General features: G+C 39.4%; 1 protein-coding gene across 1 annotated transcript; it reads left to right on the forward strand.

Annotated features, from left to right (window-relative positions):
- Positions 1-2,006: 2,006 nt before the first annotated feature.
- On the forward strand, positions 2,007-5,594 carry LOC134437222 (zinc finger protein 90-like). The gene is made up of 2 exons (XM_063186722.1): positions 2,007-2,641; positions 4,639-5,594. Exons 1-2 carry the CDS (start codon positions 2,056-2,058, stop codon positions 5,007-5,009), a joined length of 957 nt encoding a protein of 318 aa, XP_063042792.1. The 5' UTR covers positions 2,007-2,055; the 3' UTR covers positions 5,010-5,594.
- Positions 5,595-17,309: the final 11,715 nt, after the last annotated feature.

Here is a 17,309-nt window from a genome sequence, read left to right on the forward strand (position 1 = left end):
AACATTACAACCTGTTTTAGTTAATTTCTCAAGAATCAGTGATGTGTGTATATATAAAAATAATTTATATTTCAATAAAAATGTATTATCAACAATATTTCTATATATCGGTTGCACATATCGGTTATCGACCTCCAGTTTCCATAAATATCGGTATCGATATCGGCCCTGAAAAAAAAAACATATCGGCCGGGCCCTTGAAATTATACAATTTAAATTAAGACATTAAATTAAAGTTAGGCTATTTTCTGCCATCACCCATGTCAGAACTATCTAACAAACCCCTCAATCCCCCCTCGCTACGGGCCTGGTATAGTATGTTTAATGTTACAGGGACATAGTGTAACTAAAGGATAAGTTCAGCCAATTTCAACATGCAGTTGTAATGCTCACACTACCTCAGATTTTTTTCAACGTTTTTTGAGATCCTGGTCATTTTAATGGGGGCAGGTGTTTGTTTATATTAAAAAACATCTTTATTTATTCCCAAAAAACACACAAAAGGTTATGCAGCATCAGAAGAGAACTAGCTAACGTTGATACCTTTTTGGGAAAATATTTGGAGTAGGCCTATGTTAAGAAAGTCTTTAATGTAAACAAAATCTGCCCCCATTAGAATACCTCAGATCTCGGAAAGGGCTGAGACAACAAATGCAGCATCACCAGTTACTGACACGTCCAAGGTAGCGTGAGCAATACAACAGCATATTGAAATTGGCAGAACTGCTCCTTTAATGACAAGAGTTTCACACCTAGAGTTTTGTATCTCACACCTAATCCCCCTCTATGCAGCTGCAGAATGGATCATGACCACTTGCACTCTGAGGACAGTGAGAAAAATTCTGTCATTCAAGTTGAGTATCTTTTCATCACCACATGTATGGTGCATTTCACACCTACACCCCATCCCCACTTAATCCACCACTATTAAGCTTCTGTGTGCCACACCATGGCCATCAAAATGGTGGACACTGCAAACAGTGCTCCCATTCAACGAAACGTTTCCCCATCACCTTTAATTTTCAGTAGTTTTTTATGTTCCACATGTATCAATGTTAGTGCACACGTTTGGGATGGTGCATGTATGTTCAATCTGAGTCTTGATCATGTATGCGAAGTCGGTTTCAGTGTAAAGTGACAATAGAGCACATACCATAGTTATTAGAATTAGATGATATGTCACTTAAAATAACCATTTTAGTCATGTCCCCTAGTTTTCACTCAGTCGTGTTACTGTAACACATCGCCACTCTGAAATGTTTGGGATTTACTCCAGTCATATATTCAACAGTCTGCCCTTCTGAAGGACATGGGAAGAGCAAAAGTATGTTCTCTAATGATCTGGTCAATAAATTAATTTGTATATTTCATTTTTCAGTAATGAAGCTCAAGGCAGTAATCAGACATTTTCAAAGACCGAGGTCAAATACTGTGTGCTGTTCTGCATACTATACATTTAGAATGCTTTAAACACTTAAGTCAAACTCTTCTAGATTTCTTTGCATTAATCACTGCCTTGGGGATAAATGGGGGTGGCATATGCAGACAGAATTTATCATTGTTGGTCATATAAAATACAGAGGACATGACCTCTGTGTCCTCAATGGTAGTTACGGTCATGATGACGCTATGCCAGATAAAGTTCTAACACATTTCTCTTTGGACAGTATAACACATGACTGGAGTTTCATTCTTAGAGTCTTAGATTTCTCACCCATCACCCCACCATCATTAATCCACCTCTATGGAGTGTCTGAATGCCAGGCCATGGCCATTCCCATGGACAATGCAAATTGCTCGGTCATTCAGATGGAATTCCAATGCAAATAAGCCCATTCTTATGGCCCGCCTACAGCTGCAGCTCATTGGTCAGTTTGGACACAGCTACATCTCATTGGTCAGAACTGGTTCCAGAAGCCCTGAGAGAGGGCCTCATCATATCACAAAGATACATAAATTGAGTGAAGAGATGTTCACAAATGAGACAGTGAGTGAAGGTGGTTTGTAGTCATCTTGAAGAAGAGATTTGAGGTTTTACTTCTATCTCAAGTAGTCATGACCATGAAGGAGATTAAAGAAGAAGACTTTTCTGATTTTCTCCAAGAGTATTCAAGGCGAACCCAAGAGGATGATTCAACCAGCAAAGAAGAAATGAGTCCTGCAATAAAAATGGAAGAGGAGTCCAATGTTACAGGAAACAGTCATGATGGTATGAGGTTTATCAGCAAGGTGTCAGAATCATCCCAACTGGTTACAATAAAGAAGGAGATCAAAGAAGAAGACGTTGATTTTCTCCAAGAGTATTTATGGCAACCACGACAAGATGATTCAACAAGCACAACAACCTGCAAAGAAGAAATCATCCCTGCAATGGACATTAAAGAGGAGGAGGAGTCCAATGTTACAGGAAACAGTCATGATGGAATGAATTTTACCAGCAAGGAGTCAGAATCATCCCAATTGGTCACAATAAAGAAGGAGATCAAAAGAGAGGACTTTGAAGACTCCTTGCACAGAATACAAGAGAATGATGACACAAAATCATCTTTCTTTAAGGAAGAAAATTGTTCATCCGTGGATATTGAAGAAGAAATTGACCATAACCTGATCGAGAATGGCAACAATGGCATGTCCCCTACAAGTAAGTAAGTTTTATATCAGAAAATGGTAGAGGTGGTTGAGTATTCTCAATCCCCTTTAACCCTTGTACAATGTCCATGTTTTTGTTAGATAGGTGTTCAGGCTTTTTTGATTGGGCATATAGAAAAATACATTTTAAAATCAATAGCTCAATAAATCAATCATCATAGCTCACATTCACCCTTATTAACCATCATCATGCTTCTGAATTTCTCTATGTATATGAGGTGAGAGGTACAGTGAGAGAAAGGTAAGGAGACAGTGAAGTGACAAATCTCAATCCAAGCTCTTCGATTCATCCACTATTGTGCTTCTCATGCAAGGTTGCAACATCCACATGAATCACCCTTTGTCTTGTCTACTCAACATGTGTACAGGATTGCATCAAAGAGTTTCGGAAATATTCATAGAAGAGCCCCCAAAATGACACCGTCAAAAAGATCTGGGAATGCCTCCTATATATGCATAACCTGTATAATAGAAATTTGCGGGGGGGGTAATACTGTGTGTGTGTGTGTGTGTGTGTGTGTGTGTGTGTGTGTGTGTGTGTGTGTGTGTGTGTGTGTGTGTGTGTGTGTGTGTGTGTGTGTGTGTGTGTGTGTGTGTGTAGGCTATATATATATTCATATTCTTCCCAAACATGATCAGTGAAAGAATGATAACAGCTATTATTTTTATCAAGCAAAACAACTGAAAGTGGGTCAGATAGACCTGAACACTAGCGTAGTAAACTAGTCCCACCCGCCAGCGGCCAAAATTATTATTGCCTGTGAGTAGGTCTAGCCTCAGAGGATGCCCGATGCCATGAAACTGGCAGACCTGTCACAACGCAGGAGATTTGACTTGATTTGTTTTGACTGTAAAGCGGAGAGGGTTTTCAGGGAGTGACATTAACAATCTTCCATCAACAATCTTCTTATGTCTTATGGATCGGGCCAGACTAAATATTCAAATTTAATCTCACATTTAGTCTGTCTTGTCAGGCTACCTGAACACCTTACAAGGGTATATACTGTATCATTAAACTTCCCTTGTGCCCTCACATTATCATTTTAAGGTGAAATATTTTATATTTTTTAATCACAATTGTGACCATTGGGATAAAATATTGCCATTTCCTAGGTATTGATTAAGTAATGTGGTTGTATATATACATTTAGATATGTACATTGTAAAAGCGTGAAATGCAAAAAAAAATGTGAAATGTTTTGAACAGTTTATCAAACATAAATACAGTTATCTTGAAAGAAGAGAGATAGGAGAGCTTTGCCTTGGGTCTCAAATAAATGTATTGCAGGTGCTCTTCAAGGGAAAAGGACATCAACACTTCAAAGGAATAAATACAGTTATCGTCTAGTGTCTTCCTGTCTTCCTGTCACAGAAAGACAAATACGTAAGGGTTAACGTTCGGCGAGAAGGTCGCTACCGTGGAATAGCAGCACGACAGAGAGAATCTTTAGACCCCGACGCGGAGCGGAGGGGTCTTGTTCTCTCTGAAGTGCTGCTATTCCACAAAGCGACCGACTCGCCGAAAGTTAACCCGCTTATTATATGGATATACTTAAATGACTCACACATGGCGGGGACATTTCTTTAGGCCTATTTAATGTTAAGATTGTTGCTGCGCAAAACAAAACAGTGCCGTTGTGGAACACCGCTAGGCAACAGCTAGGTAGCCAGGACAACAGGTGTTGCTGCTTTACAGCAGTTTACAGCAGCTGATTAGAGTCTTGTTGAAAAGTCGCTTTAGCAGTGAAAAGTCTTGTTGCCATTGACAGCGGTCTGTTATAGACCAACCCGTCCGTTATCGAAAAATAACAGACGTGCGAGCGTTGGGGAGCCCCGTTGAAATGAATGGAGCATTCGACCGATGACGTCACACCATATAATAAATATACATAATATTATGAGGTGAGAATATTTCAAGCCTAATGTGTTTTGTTCTGTAACTGTATTCATTCGACCTGCTTAGATATTTATTTATTTATTTTCAACCAGGTGTCCCTGTGGTCAACATGCATGCTGGGAGGACACTTCAGTGCAACACATGTGGAAAGGTGTTTAAACATTCAGGACATTTAAGGCGACACCAGAATGTTCATACTGGTGAAAAGACTTACCCTTGTAAAACATGTGGAAAATCTTTTACAAAAAAAGATAATCTTCGGGTACACAAGATGATTCATACTGGAGAAAAGCCTTTTCCTTGTACAACATGTGGTAAGTCCTTCAGAGAAAGACAAGGTTTAAAGAGACACCAGAGGACTCACACTGGTGAAAAGCCTTACCAATGTGCCACATGTGGAAAGGCCTTTACACTGGCATATAATTTAAGAAGTCACCAGAGGACCCACACTGGAGAAAAGTAAATGTACCACTGAGTAGATTGGCCAGATATGTGTAAAGAAAAAAAATCAGTTGGCAAAGTTTTTTTATATGCAACATAATAAGAATGCTAAAATTATTTCACTGCTATAACATGAAGGAAAAATCTGCAATTTCCTGAAAGGTCTTTTTCAAAAGTTAAATTAAATATCCCTGTTTGCTCTGACAAGGCAATTGTCCTGAATACTTTATTATCTCATTACCTTTAAGACATGATTTCCAAAAACAACTAAATAAATTAGTGTTTTAGACACGCTCCCATGAATTTAAGGATACATGTTAATTTTGTGAGAAGAAACATGTTGTATGTGACTCCATGTAAAATATGAATGTATTGCACTCTGTACATGTTTACCGCTATCTACTATATGTAAATGGTTACTGTATATGGCGAAGTGACTGAGACAACAAGTGGATATAGTAAACATATTTTTCTTTTCTTGTGTTGGCTCATGGAACATGTTAGCAGTAGATGATTATTGTGCATATGCATATTTATGTATGTCTGACTGAGCCACTGTAATACTATGCTGAGAGGAGATTCCTTAATGTAAGGTGCTTCTCTTGCTGTGATGATTAAAGAATAATTGGTGACATTGTGTTTGTCTTATTTGCAACTGTCAGAACGAACAAACAAACCCCTCAATCCCCCCTCGCTACGGGCCTGGAATAGTATGTTTAATGTTACAGGGGGATAGTTTAACTAAAGGATAAGTTCAGCCAATTTCAACATGCAGTTGTAATACTCACACTACCCTGGACTTGTCAGTACCTCAGATTTATTTTGTCAACCTTTTCTGAGATCCTGGTCATTTTAATGGGGGCAAGTGTTTCTTAAAGAAAACATCTTTATTTAGTCCCAAAAAAACAGCCAAAATATTATGCAACATCAGCAGATAACTAGCTAACAGTGATACCTTTTGGGAAATATTTGGAGTAGGCCTATGTTAAGAAAGTTAAACAAAATCTGCCCCCATTAGAATAGTTCAGATCTCGGAAAGGGCTGAGCCGAAAAATGCAGCATCACCAGGTACTGACACGTCCAGGGTAGCGTGAGCAATACAACAGCATATTGAAGAAATCGGCAGAACTGCTCCTTTAATGACAAGAGTTTCACACCTAGAGTTTTGTATCTCACACCCCCTCCACCTAATCCCCCTCTATGCAGCTGCAGAATGGATCATGGCCACTTGCACTCTGAGGACAGTCATTCAAATTGAGTATCGGTTTGGCTAATTTCTCAAAACTGAGATGACATTCTCAAAACAACACGGACAAATCTCCAAACCAACTTACAATGTCCCACAACAGAATGGCATTTTTTCATTGCTTTCATCAAATTTCAAATGCTTTGTACATGTCTCAAATGTTTAGTACATCTCGGCAGATGGCTATATACAAGTACCCTACAGTTGACACATTGAGCATACATTTAGCACATTTTCCAAATAAATTGACCTGTCTTATCTAAACGAATTAGACAATTCTCAGTCTAATGGCTGCCCTCTCCAAATCATATGCAAAGTAGTCTACACAATTGTCAAAACAGTCAAGGACATAATATTTTAAGAATTTCTTTACTGTAAACAGTAAATTCATGACAGTGTTCAACAGGCCAGATGTTATTGTAACTTTACTAGGTTGTAGAAAATAATTTTACAATCGTGTATACTACAGTTTCCTCTGTTATTTGGCTAATTTCTTGACATTTTTTCAAACGGCATTCTGTGGAAGGAATTTTGTTTCGACACACGGGTAAACTGTTTTTGAAGTGATATGACCAAGTGATGAGGATCCATGGCGTTATGCTGAACCATCCAGTTTATTTTGACAGAATGACTAAATGAATGCAAATGAGCCAAACCAATTGAGAAGGATATATGCCATTTTTATGGTACTGACTATTCATGTGGGAGAAGGTTTAGTGCTGATGCAAGAATGAGCTGTTTTGGGAGGTATATGACATTTTGCTAGTTATCTGAACTGTTGTGCAGAAGTGTAAGAATGTTTAGCCAAATGACCCAAAATGTATAGAAATGTCATCGGGGTTTCAAGAAATTAGCCAAACCAATCGAGAAAAACTGTAAAGATGCAATTTTAACACATTATATGAAGAAGGGGTGCCTGTTTTAAAGGGGAATGATTTTATACCATTTTCATTGAGGGGGATGATTTTAGACCATTTTCATTGAGGGGGATGGTTTTAGACCATTTTCATTGAGGGGGATGATTTTAGACCATTTTCATTGAGGGAGATGATTTTAGACCATTTTCGTTGTAGGAGGGATGGCATCCCCACTCATCCTACTACAACTCAAGCCCTGTTCCTACCTGAGTTCAGCTAGCTTCTGTCCATGCTTTGTCTTACAGACTGACATCTCACTCTGTGAAATTAAGGCCCGACCGATACATCGGCCCCACCGTTATATCGCACCGATATTTAGCATTTTTGGAATATCGATATCGACCATTCTTTCATTAAATTTCCACCGATAAGTTTGTATAGCTTTCACAACCAATTTTGCAGCCGTTTCGTTCTGAATGCATCTTCTATTCTGCTCTCCCCACTTTGAGTCCATGAGAGTTCATTTTTATAGCAAAATATTTGTATATATTAAAATAATTTATATTTCATACAATTTTTGTTATGAACAATATTTCTATGTATCGGTTGCACATATTGGTTATCGGCCTCCCATTTCCATAAATATCGGTATCGATATCGGCCCTGAAAAATAACATACCGACTGGGCCCTATGTGAAATTATACAATTTAAATTAAGACATTAAATTAAAGTTAGGCTTTATTCTGCCATCACCCATGTCAGAACTATCTAACAAACCCCTCAATCCCTCCTCGCTACGGGCCTGGTATCGTATTTTTAATGTTACAGGGGGATAGTGTAACTAAAACATAAGCTCAGCCAATTTCAACATGCAGTTGTAATTCTACCATGAAGACTCGAGAGGCAAATGAACATTATTAACATTTATTGAACAATAGACATGATACAAAATGCATGAATCCGTTTGGCGAACAATTTACACTTGATATAAAATGCATAAATCTGTTTGGCGAAGGTTCCCGTCTTCGCGTTGAACTCCGGGGTAGGACGGCATATCCTCCAGCGGAGATGGAGGCGGGCGTAGCCTGCCCCCTAACAGACGGGAACCACTGGTGACGGTGGACGGAGGGGTGGTGGTGGCTTCAAAGTCGGCTTAACTGGAAAGGAGAGAACAGAATGAGTGACTGATTTTTAAACAAACGTGAATGCGATCCATTGGCTGAGAGGGAACGATGCATGAGTGATACGTAACAGGGAAATCCCCAATCTCGCGTTGAGATTGGTTGACGATCCTGGGCAATGATGACGCATGTATGATCTGTCAAAAGGGAGATTGGATGGTTAGCCTAGTAAGTTTGACAGCCGAGAAATTCGAGTCTCCCTGGTAGAATTTACGCAAGCTCCCATTTCTCACACTACCCTGGACCTGTCAGTACATCAGATTCTTTTTTCAACCTTTTCTGAGATCCTGGTCATTTTATTGGGGGCAAGTGTTTGTTTACATTATAAAAACATCTTTATTTATTCCCAAAAAACAGCCAAAAGGTTATGCAACATCAGCAGACAACTAGCTAACGTTGATACCTTTTTGGGAAAATATTTGGAGTAGGCCTATGTTAAGAAAGTTTTTAATGTAAACAAAATCTGCCCCCATTAGAATAGCTCAGATCTCGGAAAGGGCTGAGACAAGAAATGCAGCATCACCAGGTATTGACACGTCCAAGGTAGCCTGAGCAATACAACAGCATATTGAAATTGGCAGAACTGCTCCTTTAATGACAAGAGTTTCACACCTAGAGTTTTGTATCTCACACCCCCTCCACCTAATCCCCCTCTATGCAGCTGCAGAGTGGATCATGGTCACTTTCAGTCTGAGGACAGTGAGAAAAATTCTGTCATTCAAATTGAGTATCTTCTCATCACCACATGTATGGTGCATTTCACACCTACACCCCATCCCCACTTAATCCACCACTATTAAGATTCTGTGTGCCACACCATGGCCATCAAAATGGTGGACACTGCAAACAGTGCTCCCATTCAACGGAACGTTTAACCATCACCTTTAATTTTCCTCAGTAGTTTTTTATGTTCCACATGTATCAATGTTAGTGCACACGTTTGGGATGGTGCATGTATGTTCAATCTGAGTCTTGATCATGTATGCGAAGTCGGTTTCAGTGTAAAGTGACAATAAAGTAGGTACCATAGTTCATAGAATTAGATGATATTTCACTAAAATAAGCATTTTAGTCATGTCCCCTAGTTTTCACTCATTCATGTTACTGTAACACATCGCCACTCTGATTTTTTGGGGATTTACCCCAGTCATAAGCAAAGGTATGTTCCCTAATGATCTGGTCAATATATGAATTTGTATATTTCATTTTTCAGTAATGACGCTCAGGGCCGTAATCAGACATTTTCAAAGACCGAGGTCAAATACTGTGTGCTGTACTGCATACTATACATTTAGAATGCTTCAAACACTTAAGTCAAACACTTCTAGATTTGTTTGCCTTGATGATTAATGAGGGTGACATATGCAGACTGAATTTATCATTGTTGGTCATATAAAATACAGAGGACATGACCTCTGTGTTCTCAATGATAGTTACGGCCATGATGACGCTATGCCAGATAAGTTTTACCATATTTCTCTTGGGACAGTATAACTCTTGACTGGAGTTTCATTCTTAGAGTCTTACATTTCTCACCCACCACCCCACTATCCACCTCTATGGAGTGTCTGAATGCCAGGCCATGGCCATTCCCATGGACAATGCATACTGCTCGGCCATTCAGATGGAATTCCAATGTAAATAAGTCCATTCTTATACAGCTGCAGCTCATTGGTCAGGTTGGACACAGCTACATCTCATTGGTCAGAACTGGTTCCAGCAGCCCTGAGGGAGGGCCTCATCATATCACAAAGATAAATAAATTGAGTGAAGTGATGATCACAAATGAGACAGTGGTTGAAGGTGATTTGTAGACATCTTGAAGAAGAGATTTGAAGTTTTACTTCTATCTCAAGCAGTCATGACCATGAAGGAGATTAAAGAAGAAGACGTTGATGAGTATTCAAGGCGAACCCAAGAGGATGATTCAACCAGCAAAGAAGAAATGAGTCCTGCAATAAAAATGGAAGAGGAGTCCAATGTTACAGGAAACAGTCATGATGGTATGACGTCTATCAGGAAGGTGTCAGAATCATCCAAACTGGTTACAAAAAAGAAGGAGATCAAAGAAGAAGACGTTGATTTTCTCCAAGAGTATTTATGGCAACCACGACAGGATGATTCAACCAGCACAACATCCTGCAAAGGAGAAATCAGCCCTGCAATGGACATTAAAGTGGAAGAGATGTCCAATGCTCCAGGAAACAGACATAAGGGTTGGAAGTTTACCAGCAAGGCGTCAGAATCATCCCACCTGGTCACATACAAGAAGGAGATCAAAAGAGAGGACTTTGAAGTCTCCTTGCACAGTATGCAAGAGAATGATGAAACAAAGTCATCTTCTTTCAAAGAAGACAATTGTTCATCCATGGATGTGGAAGAGGAAATTGACCATAACCTGATCGAGAATCAGAACAATGGCATGTCCCCTACAAGTAAGTAAGTTTTACATCTGAAAATGGTAGAGGTGGTTGAGTATTCTCAATCCCCTTTAACCCTTGTACAATGTCAGCAGGGCTCTAAATTAACACACGCCAACCCGCCAAACACGGGTGAAAATTAATTTTGGCCGGTGGGAAAAAATACTTACCCGCCCATTTGGCTAGTAGCGCCCGAGTAGCCTACAGTAAATTGTGAACGGTATAACGGCTGCTTGTATGACAACGATACGGCGAGATTTCCTACATTACCCATAAACACTCCTATCATGACCCCACCCCACCGTGAGAGTTCTGAAGCAGCAGCCACTCCGTGCTGCTGTTGCGCGCGCCAGGGCACAAAGCATTTCAGAGCTCCTGTGCGCTCACACTATTTTGACAGGCAACTCTCCCCTGCTCCTGTCACTTTCGCTCCACCAGTTTTAACGTCACTATTATACCTACTGTTACTATTAGCATTCGCCGACACCGACACACCTTGCTCTAACAGGCTGACTTTTTAAGCTGCGAGGACCTGACCGAAGAGTTTCAATAACAGGAGTGTTGTGGAACGAAATAGCGACAAGGGCAGAGGAGGAGAACGGGCTGTCAGTAGTGTGAGCGTAGCTGTCAGTTGTCTTCTGAAATGTTTTAAGTCATGGCGCAACTAAGTTGGAAAGCCCACGCCATCGGAAAGAAGGGCAGACCTTATGCCCGTGCGAGTAGGCTACGTACGCTATGGAAGTAACGAAGGAAGCGAACATTTCCGTGATATTATTTGCTTTTAGTTAAACATAGCGTAGGCTTCTTGTAATTTTGTTGCGCATGGTAGAGAAGAGCTCCTGGAGGAAATAATGGTGCCTATAGCATCATACTGTAGGCCACATAAACACACAATAGGCACACACGACATCATATCCATTATTGCACAACGTGTGTGTGTGTGTGTGTGTGTGTGTGTGTGTGTGTGTGTGTGTGTGTGTGTGTGTGTGTGTGTGTGTGTGTGTGTGTGTGTGTGTGTGTGTTGACCTCTCCTCTCCTCCTCTTCTTTTCCTCTCATCTCTTCTCCCTCCTTGGAGTGTGAGGTTTTGTGGTGGCTGTGTGTTTGGTTTAACGGTCTGTTGTGTGTGTGGCTGGTGATTCATTGTTTTCAGAGGTAAAAAATAAGGTAAAAATAAAGCAGAAGTTAAAAAAGTATATATAATATGCTTATTATAGACCTAGTATGTAGGCCTATACAGTAGTGTTTATGTGTTGTGGAACTTTGAATAAAATAACCATAATAATAATGATAATAATAATTTAAAAAAAAAACACACAACTAGCCTAACGCATAGCCTATTTTGGCAAGATTAAAAAATGGCTAGTTGAACTTCTGTTTGGCTGGTAAGAAAAAAATGTCTACTAGCCAAATTGGCTGGTGGTGGAAAAAGTTAATTTAGAGCCCTGAATGTTAGTGTTTTTGTTAGATAGGTGTCTTTTTGATTGGGCATATAGAAAAACATCATAGCTCATATTCACCCTCGTTAATCATCATCATGCTTGTGAATTTCTGTGTGTATATGTCTTTGAGGGTGAGCGGTACAGTGAGAGAAAGACAAGGAGACAGCGAAGTGACTGATCTCAATCCACTCTCTTGGATTCAGCCACTATTGTACTTCTCATGTAAGGTTGCAACACTGAGCCACATAATTCACCCTCTTTCTTGTCTACTCAACATGTGAACAGGATTGCATCAAAGAGTTTCGGAAATATTTATAGAAGTGCCCCCAAAAAGGACATGGGTCAAAACAGACAGACCTGAACACTAACCTAGTAAACTAACCCCATACTCCAGCGGCTAAAATAATTTTTGCCTGCGAGTGGGTCTAGCGCCAGACAATGCCTCATGCCCTGAAACTGGCAAACCAATCAGTGGTGTAGTCTATGTAGAATGCGGGTATACGGAGTATACCCTCTTCTAATTTTGAGGGATTTCAGTATACCCACTGAAAATTGATTGATCCATTGTTTTGAATAGCACAATCATATACAGTATACCCACTTCAAAAAGTGCTCAAATATACAGTATACCCACCATAAAAAAAGTAGACTACACCACCGAGATTAATCACAACGCCGAAGATTTGTCTTGATTCCTTTTGAATGCATAGCGGTCAGGTTTTTTGAGGGAGTGAGGACAAAGTGTTGGTCAATAGGCACAGACACACTTTGAAAAACAACGGGTAGTTCCCATCAACAATCTTTCAATGTCTCATTGATTGGGGCCAGACTTAATATTCACTAGCTTGCCAGGCTACCTGAACACCTTACAAGGGTTAATGTAGGCCTAGTCCTTAAACTTCCCTGATGCCCACATTGTCATTTTAAGCTAAAATATTTTATATTTCCTAATCACAAGTGTGACCATTGGGATAAACCATTGCCATTTCTTAGGTATTGATTGACTAATTTGGTTGTATATACACATTTAGATATGTACATTGTAAAATAAATAAATACATGTGAACTGCTCATCCAACATAAATACACTTATGAGTAGAGGTGCTCCGATCACCATTTTTTGGCCCGATCACCGATACCGATCACCAAAAATCTTTATCTGCCGATCACCGATCATTGCCGATCACAGAAATTATTTCCTATTTTTTTAATAGCCTATTAATTATCCTTATTGAATATTTCTGCCCATAAACCAATCAATCTTAATTTGCACATGTCGCTTTCACAATGTAGGCCTATTATTAGGCTATTACTATTATGATTATTATTATTATTGTTATTATTATTATTATTATTATTATTATTATTAGGCTATTATTATTATTATTATCTTTCAGCTCTTTCAGACTAGTGTTGGTAATATAGCCTACAAGTAAGTCTACAGTATTAATCAATTTATAAGTTATTGCATATAATTACTAAACTATTTAAGATTGAATTGAAACTGAAACATTACATCAATTTATAAGTTATTGCATATAATTACTTAACTATTTGAGATTGAATTGAAGCTCAGACACCTGGATCTCAGTCTCTCGTCTTCTGCATACGAGAAAAAACCCTGTCGCTTTAAATGAGCAGCCTCGTGAGGAGAGCCCCTCCCCTCTCTGTCACTCACTGTCCACAGCTGCAGTGCTCCGCGACCGTTCTGCTCTCTCCCTCTCACTTCTGTCGCCGTTTGGCGTTTCAGCGACTATCAAACTAATCGACTGACTGTCAATTACAACTTTGAAAACAATAACGTTGGCATGCTTGTGCGGACAACGTGAACTTGTCGCGTGCTGACCGAGGCAACTACACAGGTTATAACGTAAAATGGCTAACGGGTGAGAAGTAGTCTATCGCAAATTACATTGTGACTGAAACACTTGAGATTCTACATACACAAAACAAGAAAAAAAAACTTCACTTGAAAAAACAGGGAACACGCACAACACAGCGTGTCTGCGAGGAAAGCTCTTTCTCTGTAACACTGTCATAGAATGTAGAATTCCCTGCACAGACTCATTGAGTTTCACCGTCCATTCTCCCTAGTTGCTGTTTGGTGTTGCAGCGACTACAAAACTAATGACCTGGCTGTCCATTAGGCTACAACTTTAAAAACAATACAGTTGATGATTGTTTTGGAAACGTTTAGTTGTTGCGTGCTGACAGGCTGTAACTCAAAATAGTGAACATGGCGAGACTGACACGTCATTCACAAATTACAAGCGTCATGTAAACTGCGCATGGATCGGAAAATCAGATCATTGTTGATGCAGATATGATTATAAATGGTGAAAATGAAGGAGGGAATTCCAAAAAGTTAAAGACAAGTGAAGATGCCTTATTTTGGTGCAGCAGCTGTGCAGAGCCAGCACCTAGGCTACATGCAGGCAGCGCCAGGTGTAAAGGCGAAATGGTTGCGTGAGGAATTTAATATCTCTGGATCGGTTTTTTGATCGGCATGTTTTTCCGATCACCGATCAGGCTATTTTTGGCCATTATCGGCCGAGCATGATCGGCTGCCGAGCAATCGGAGCACCTCTACTTATGAGGTGAGTATTTCAAGCATAATGTGTTTTTTTTCTGTAACTGTATTCATTCAACCTGCTTTATTGTTTATTGTTCAACCTGCTATATTGTTTTCTTTTTTTTTAACCAAGTGCCCCTGCGGTCAACATGCATACTGGGAGGACACTTTTGTGCACCACATGTGGAAAGATGTTTAGTTATGTAGGACATTTAAGGAGACACCAGAGGCTTCATACTCATACTGGTGAAAAGACTTACCCTTGCAAAACATGTGGAAATTTTTTTACAAAAAAATGTAATCTTCGGAGACACCTGAATATTCATACTGGTGAAAAGCCTTTCCAATGTATAACATGTGGAAAATCCTTCAGAGAAGGAGGCACTTTAAGGAGACACCAGATGATTCATACAGGTCAAAAACCTTTTCCATGTATCACATGTGGAACAGCTTTTAGACAGGCAAGTGATTTAATAAAACACCAGAGGACTCACACTGGTGAAAAGCCTTACGTATGTGCCTGTGGAAAGGCATTTGCACGGGCAAGTGCTTTAAGGCTTCACCAAAGGACCCACACTGGAGAAAAGTCAATGTACCACTGAGTAGATTGGCCAGGTATGTGTAAGGAAAAAAATCAGTTGGAAAAGGTTTTTTGTTGGCTAACATTATTAGAATGCTTAACATGCTGTATCTAAAATGATTTCACTGCTATACCATGGAGGGAAAATGTGCAATTTCTTTCTTTCTTTTATTTAGACATCCTTAAGTACCATTGTGTGCGCTGACAGGACAATTGTCCGAAATATTTTTTTTTAAATTGCCCCATTACCTTTAAGACATACCTTCCAAAATAGCTAAATAATTCAACTGCTCTCTATTTAAAATAACATGCAGAAATTCGGACCACCACTTAGAAACATTGTTTTAGACATCCTCTCATGAATTTAGGGATATACTGTATGTTTATTTTTTTAGAAGAAACATGTGGTATGTGACTCCATGTAAAATATGAATGTATTGCACTCTGTAAATATTTACCGCTATGGACTATATGAAAATTATTACTGCATATGGTGAAGTGACTGAGACAAGTAGATATAGTGAAAATATTTCCTTTTCTTGTGTTAGCCCATGGAACATGTTAGCAGTAGATGCTATTGTGCATATGCATATTTATATATCTCTGTCTGAGCCAATGTAACACCATGCTGAGAGGAGAATCTTTACTGTAAGGTGCTTCTCCTGTTGCTATTAAAGAATAATGGATGGAATTGTGTTTGTCTTATTTGCAATTGTGACAAAACATTGCTGAGATAGCAGGGGTTCCATTTAGCACCATTGCCCTTTGCAAATATCGGTTATCGGCCTCCCATTTCCATAAATATCGGTATCGATATCGGCCCTGAAAAATAACATATCGGCCGGGCCCTACGTGAAATTATACAATTTCAATTAAGACATTAAATTAAAGTTAGGCTATTGTCTGCCATCATCCATGTCAGAACTATCTAACAAACCCCTAAATCCCCCCTCACTATGGGCCTGGTATAGTATGCTTAATGTTACAGGGGGATAGTGTAACTAAAAGATAAGTTCAACCAATTTCAACATGCAGTTGTAATGCTCACACTATCCTGGACTTGTCAGTACCTCGGATTTTTTTTCAACCTTTTCTGAGATCCTGTTCATTTTAAGTGGTTCAAGTGTTATTCCCAAAAAACAGCCAAAAGGTTATGCAACATCAGCAGACAACTAGCTAACATTGATACCTTTTTGGGAAAATATTTGGAGTAGGCCTATGTTACGAAAGTTTTTAATGTAAACAAAATCTGCCCCCATTAGAATAGTTCAGATCTCAGAAGGGGCCTAGCCGAGAAATACAGCATCACCAGGTAATGACACGTCCAGGGTAGCGTGAGCAATACAACAGCATATTGCAATTGGCAGAACTGTTCCTTTAATGACAAGAGTTTCCACCTAGAGTTTTGTATCTCACACCCCCTCCACCTAATCCCCCTCTATGCAGCTGCAAAATGGACCATGGCCACTTTCACTCTGAGGACAGTGAGAAAAATTCTGTCATTCAAATTGAGTATCTTCTCATCACCACATGTATGGTGCATTTCACACCTACACCCCATCCCCACTTAATCCACCACTATTAAGATTCTGTGTGCCACACCATGGCAATCAAAATGGTGGACACTGCAAACAGTGCTCCCATTCAACTGAACGTTTTCCCCATCACCTTTAATTTTACTCATTATTTTTTTTTATGTTCCACATGTATCAATGTTAGTGCACACGTTTGGGATGATGCATGTACAGTATGTTCAATCTGAGTCTTGATCATGTAAGCAAAATGGGTTTCATTGTAAAGTTACAATAAAGCAGGTAACAAAGTTAATAGAATTAGATGATATTTCACTAAAATAGGCATTTTAGTCATGTCCCCTAGTTTTCACTCATTCATGTTACTGTAACACATCGACACTGGATATACGGGATTAACCCCAGTCATAAGCAAAGGTATGTTCCCTAATGATCTGGTCAATATATTAATTTGTATATTTCATTTTTCAATAATGACGCTCAGGGCCGTAAT

Source organism: Engraulis encrasicolus, chromosome 21, assembly GCF_034702125.1.
Source record: "Engraulis encrasicolus isolate BLACKSEA-1 chromosome 21, IST_EnEncr_1.0, whole genome shotgun sequence".
NCBI lineage: Eukaryota > Metazoa > Chordata > Actinopteri > Clupeiformes > Engraulidae > Engraulis > Engraulis encrasicolus.

Bases quoted from the DNA above. Each gene is read 5' to 3' on its own strand.
- LOC134437222 (XM_063186722.1), top strand. From the start codon at position 2,056: ATGACCATGAAGGAGATTAAAGAAGAAGACTTTTCTGATTTTCTCCAA. The intron at 2,642-4,638 runs GTAAGTAAGTTT...ATTTTCAACCAG, and splicing joins CAATGGCATGTCCCCTACAA to GTGTCCCTGTGGTCAACATG.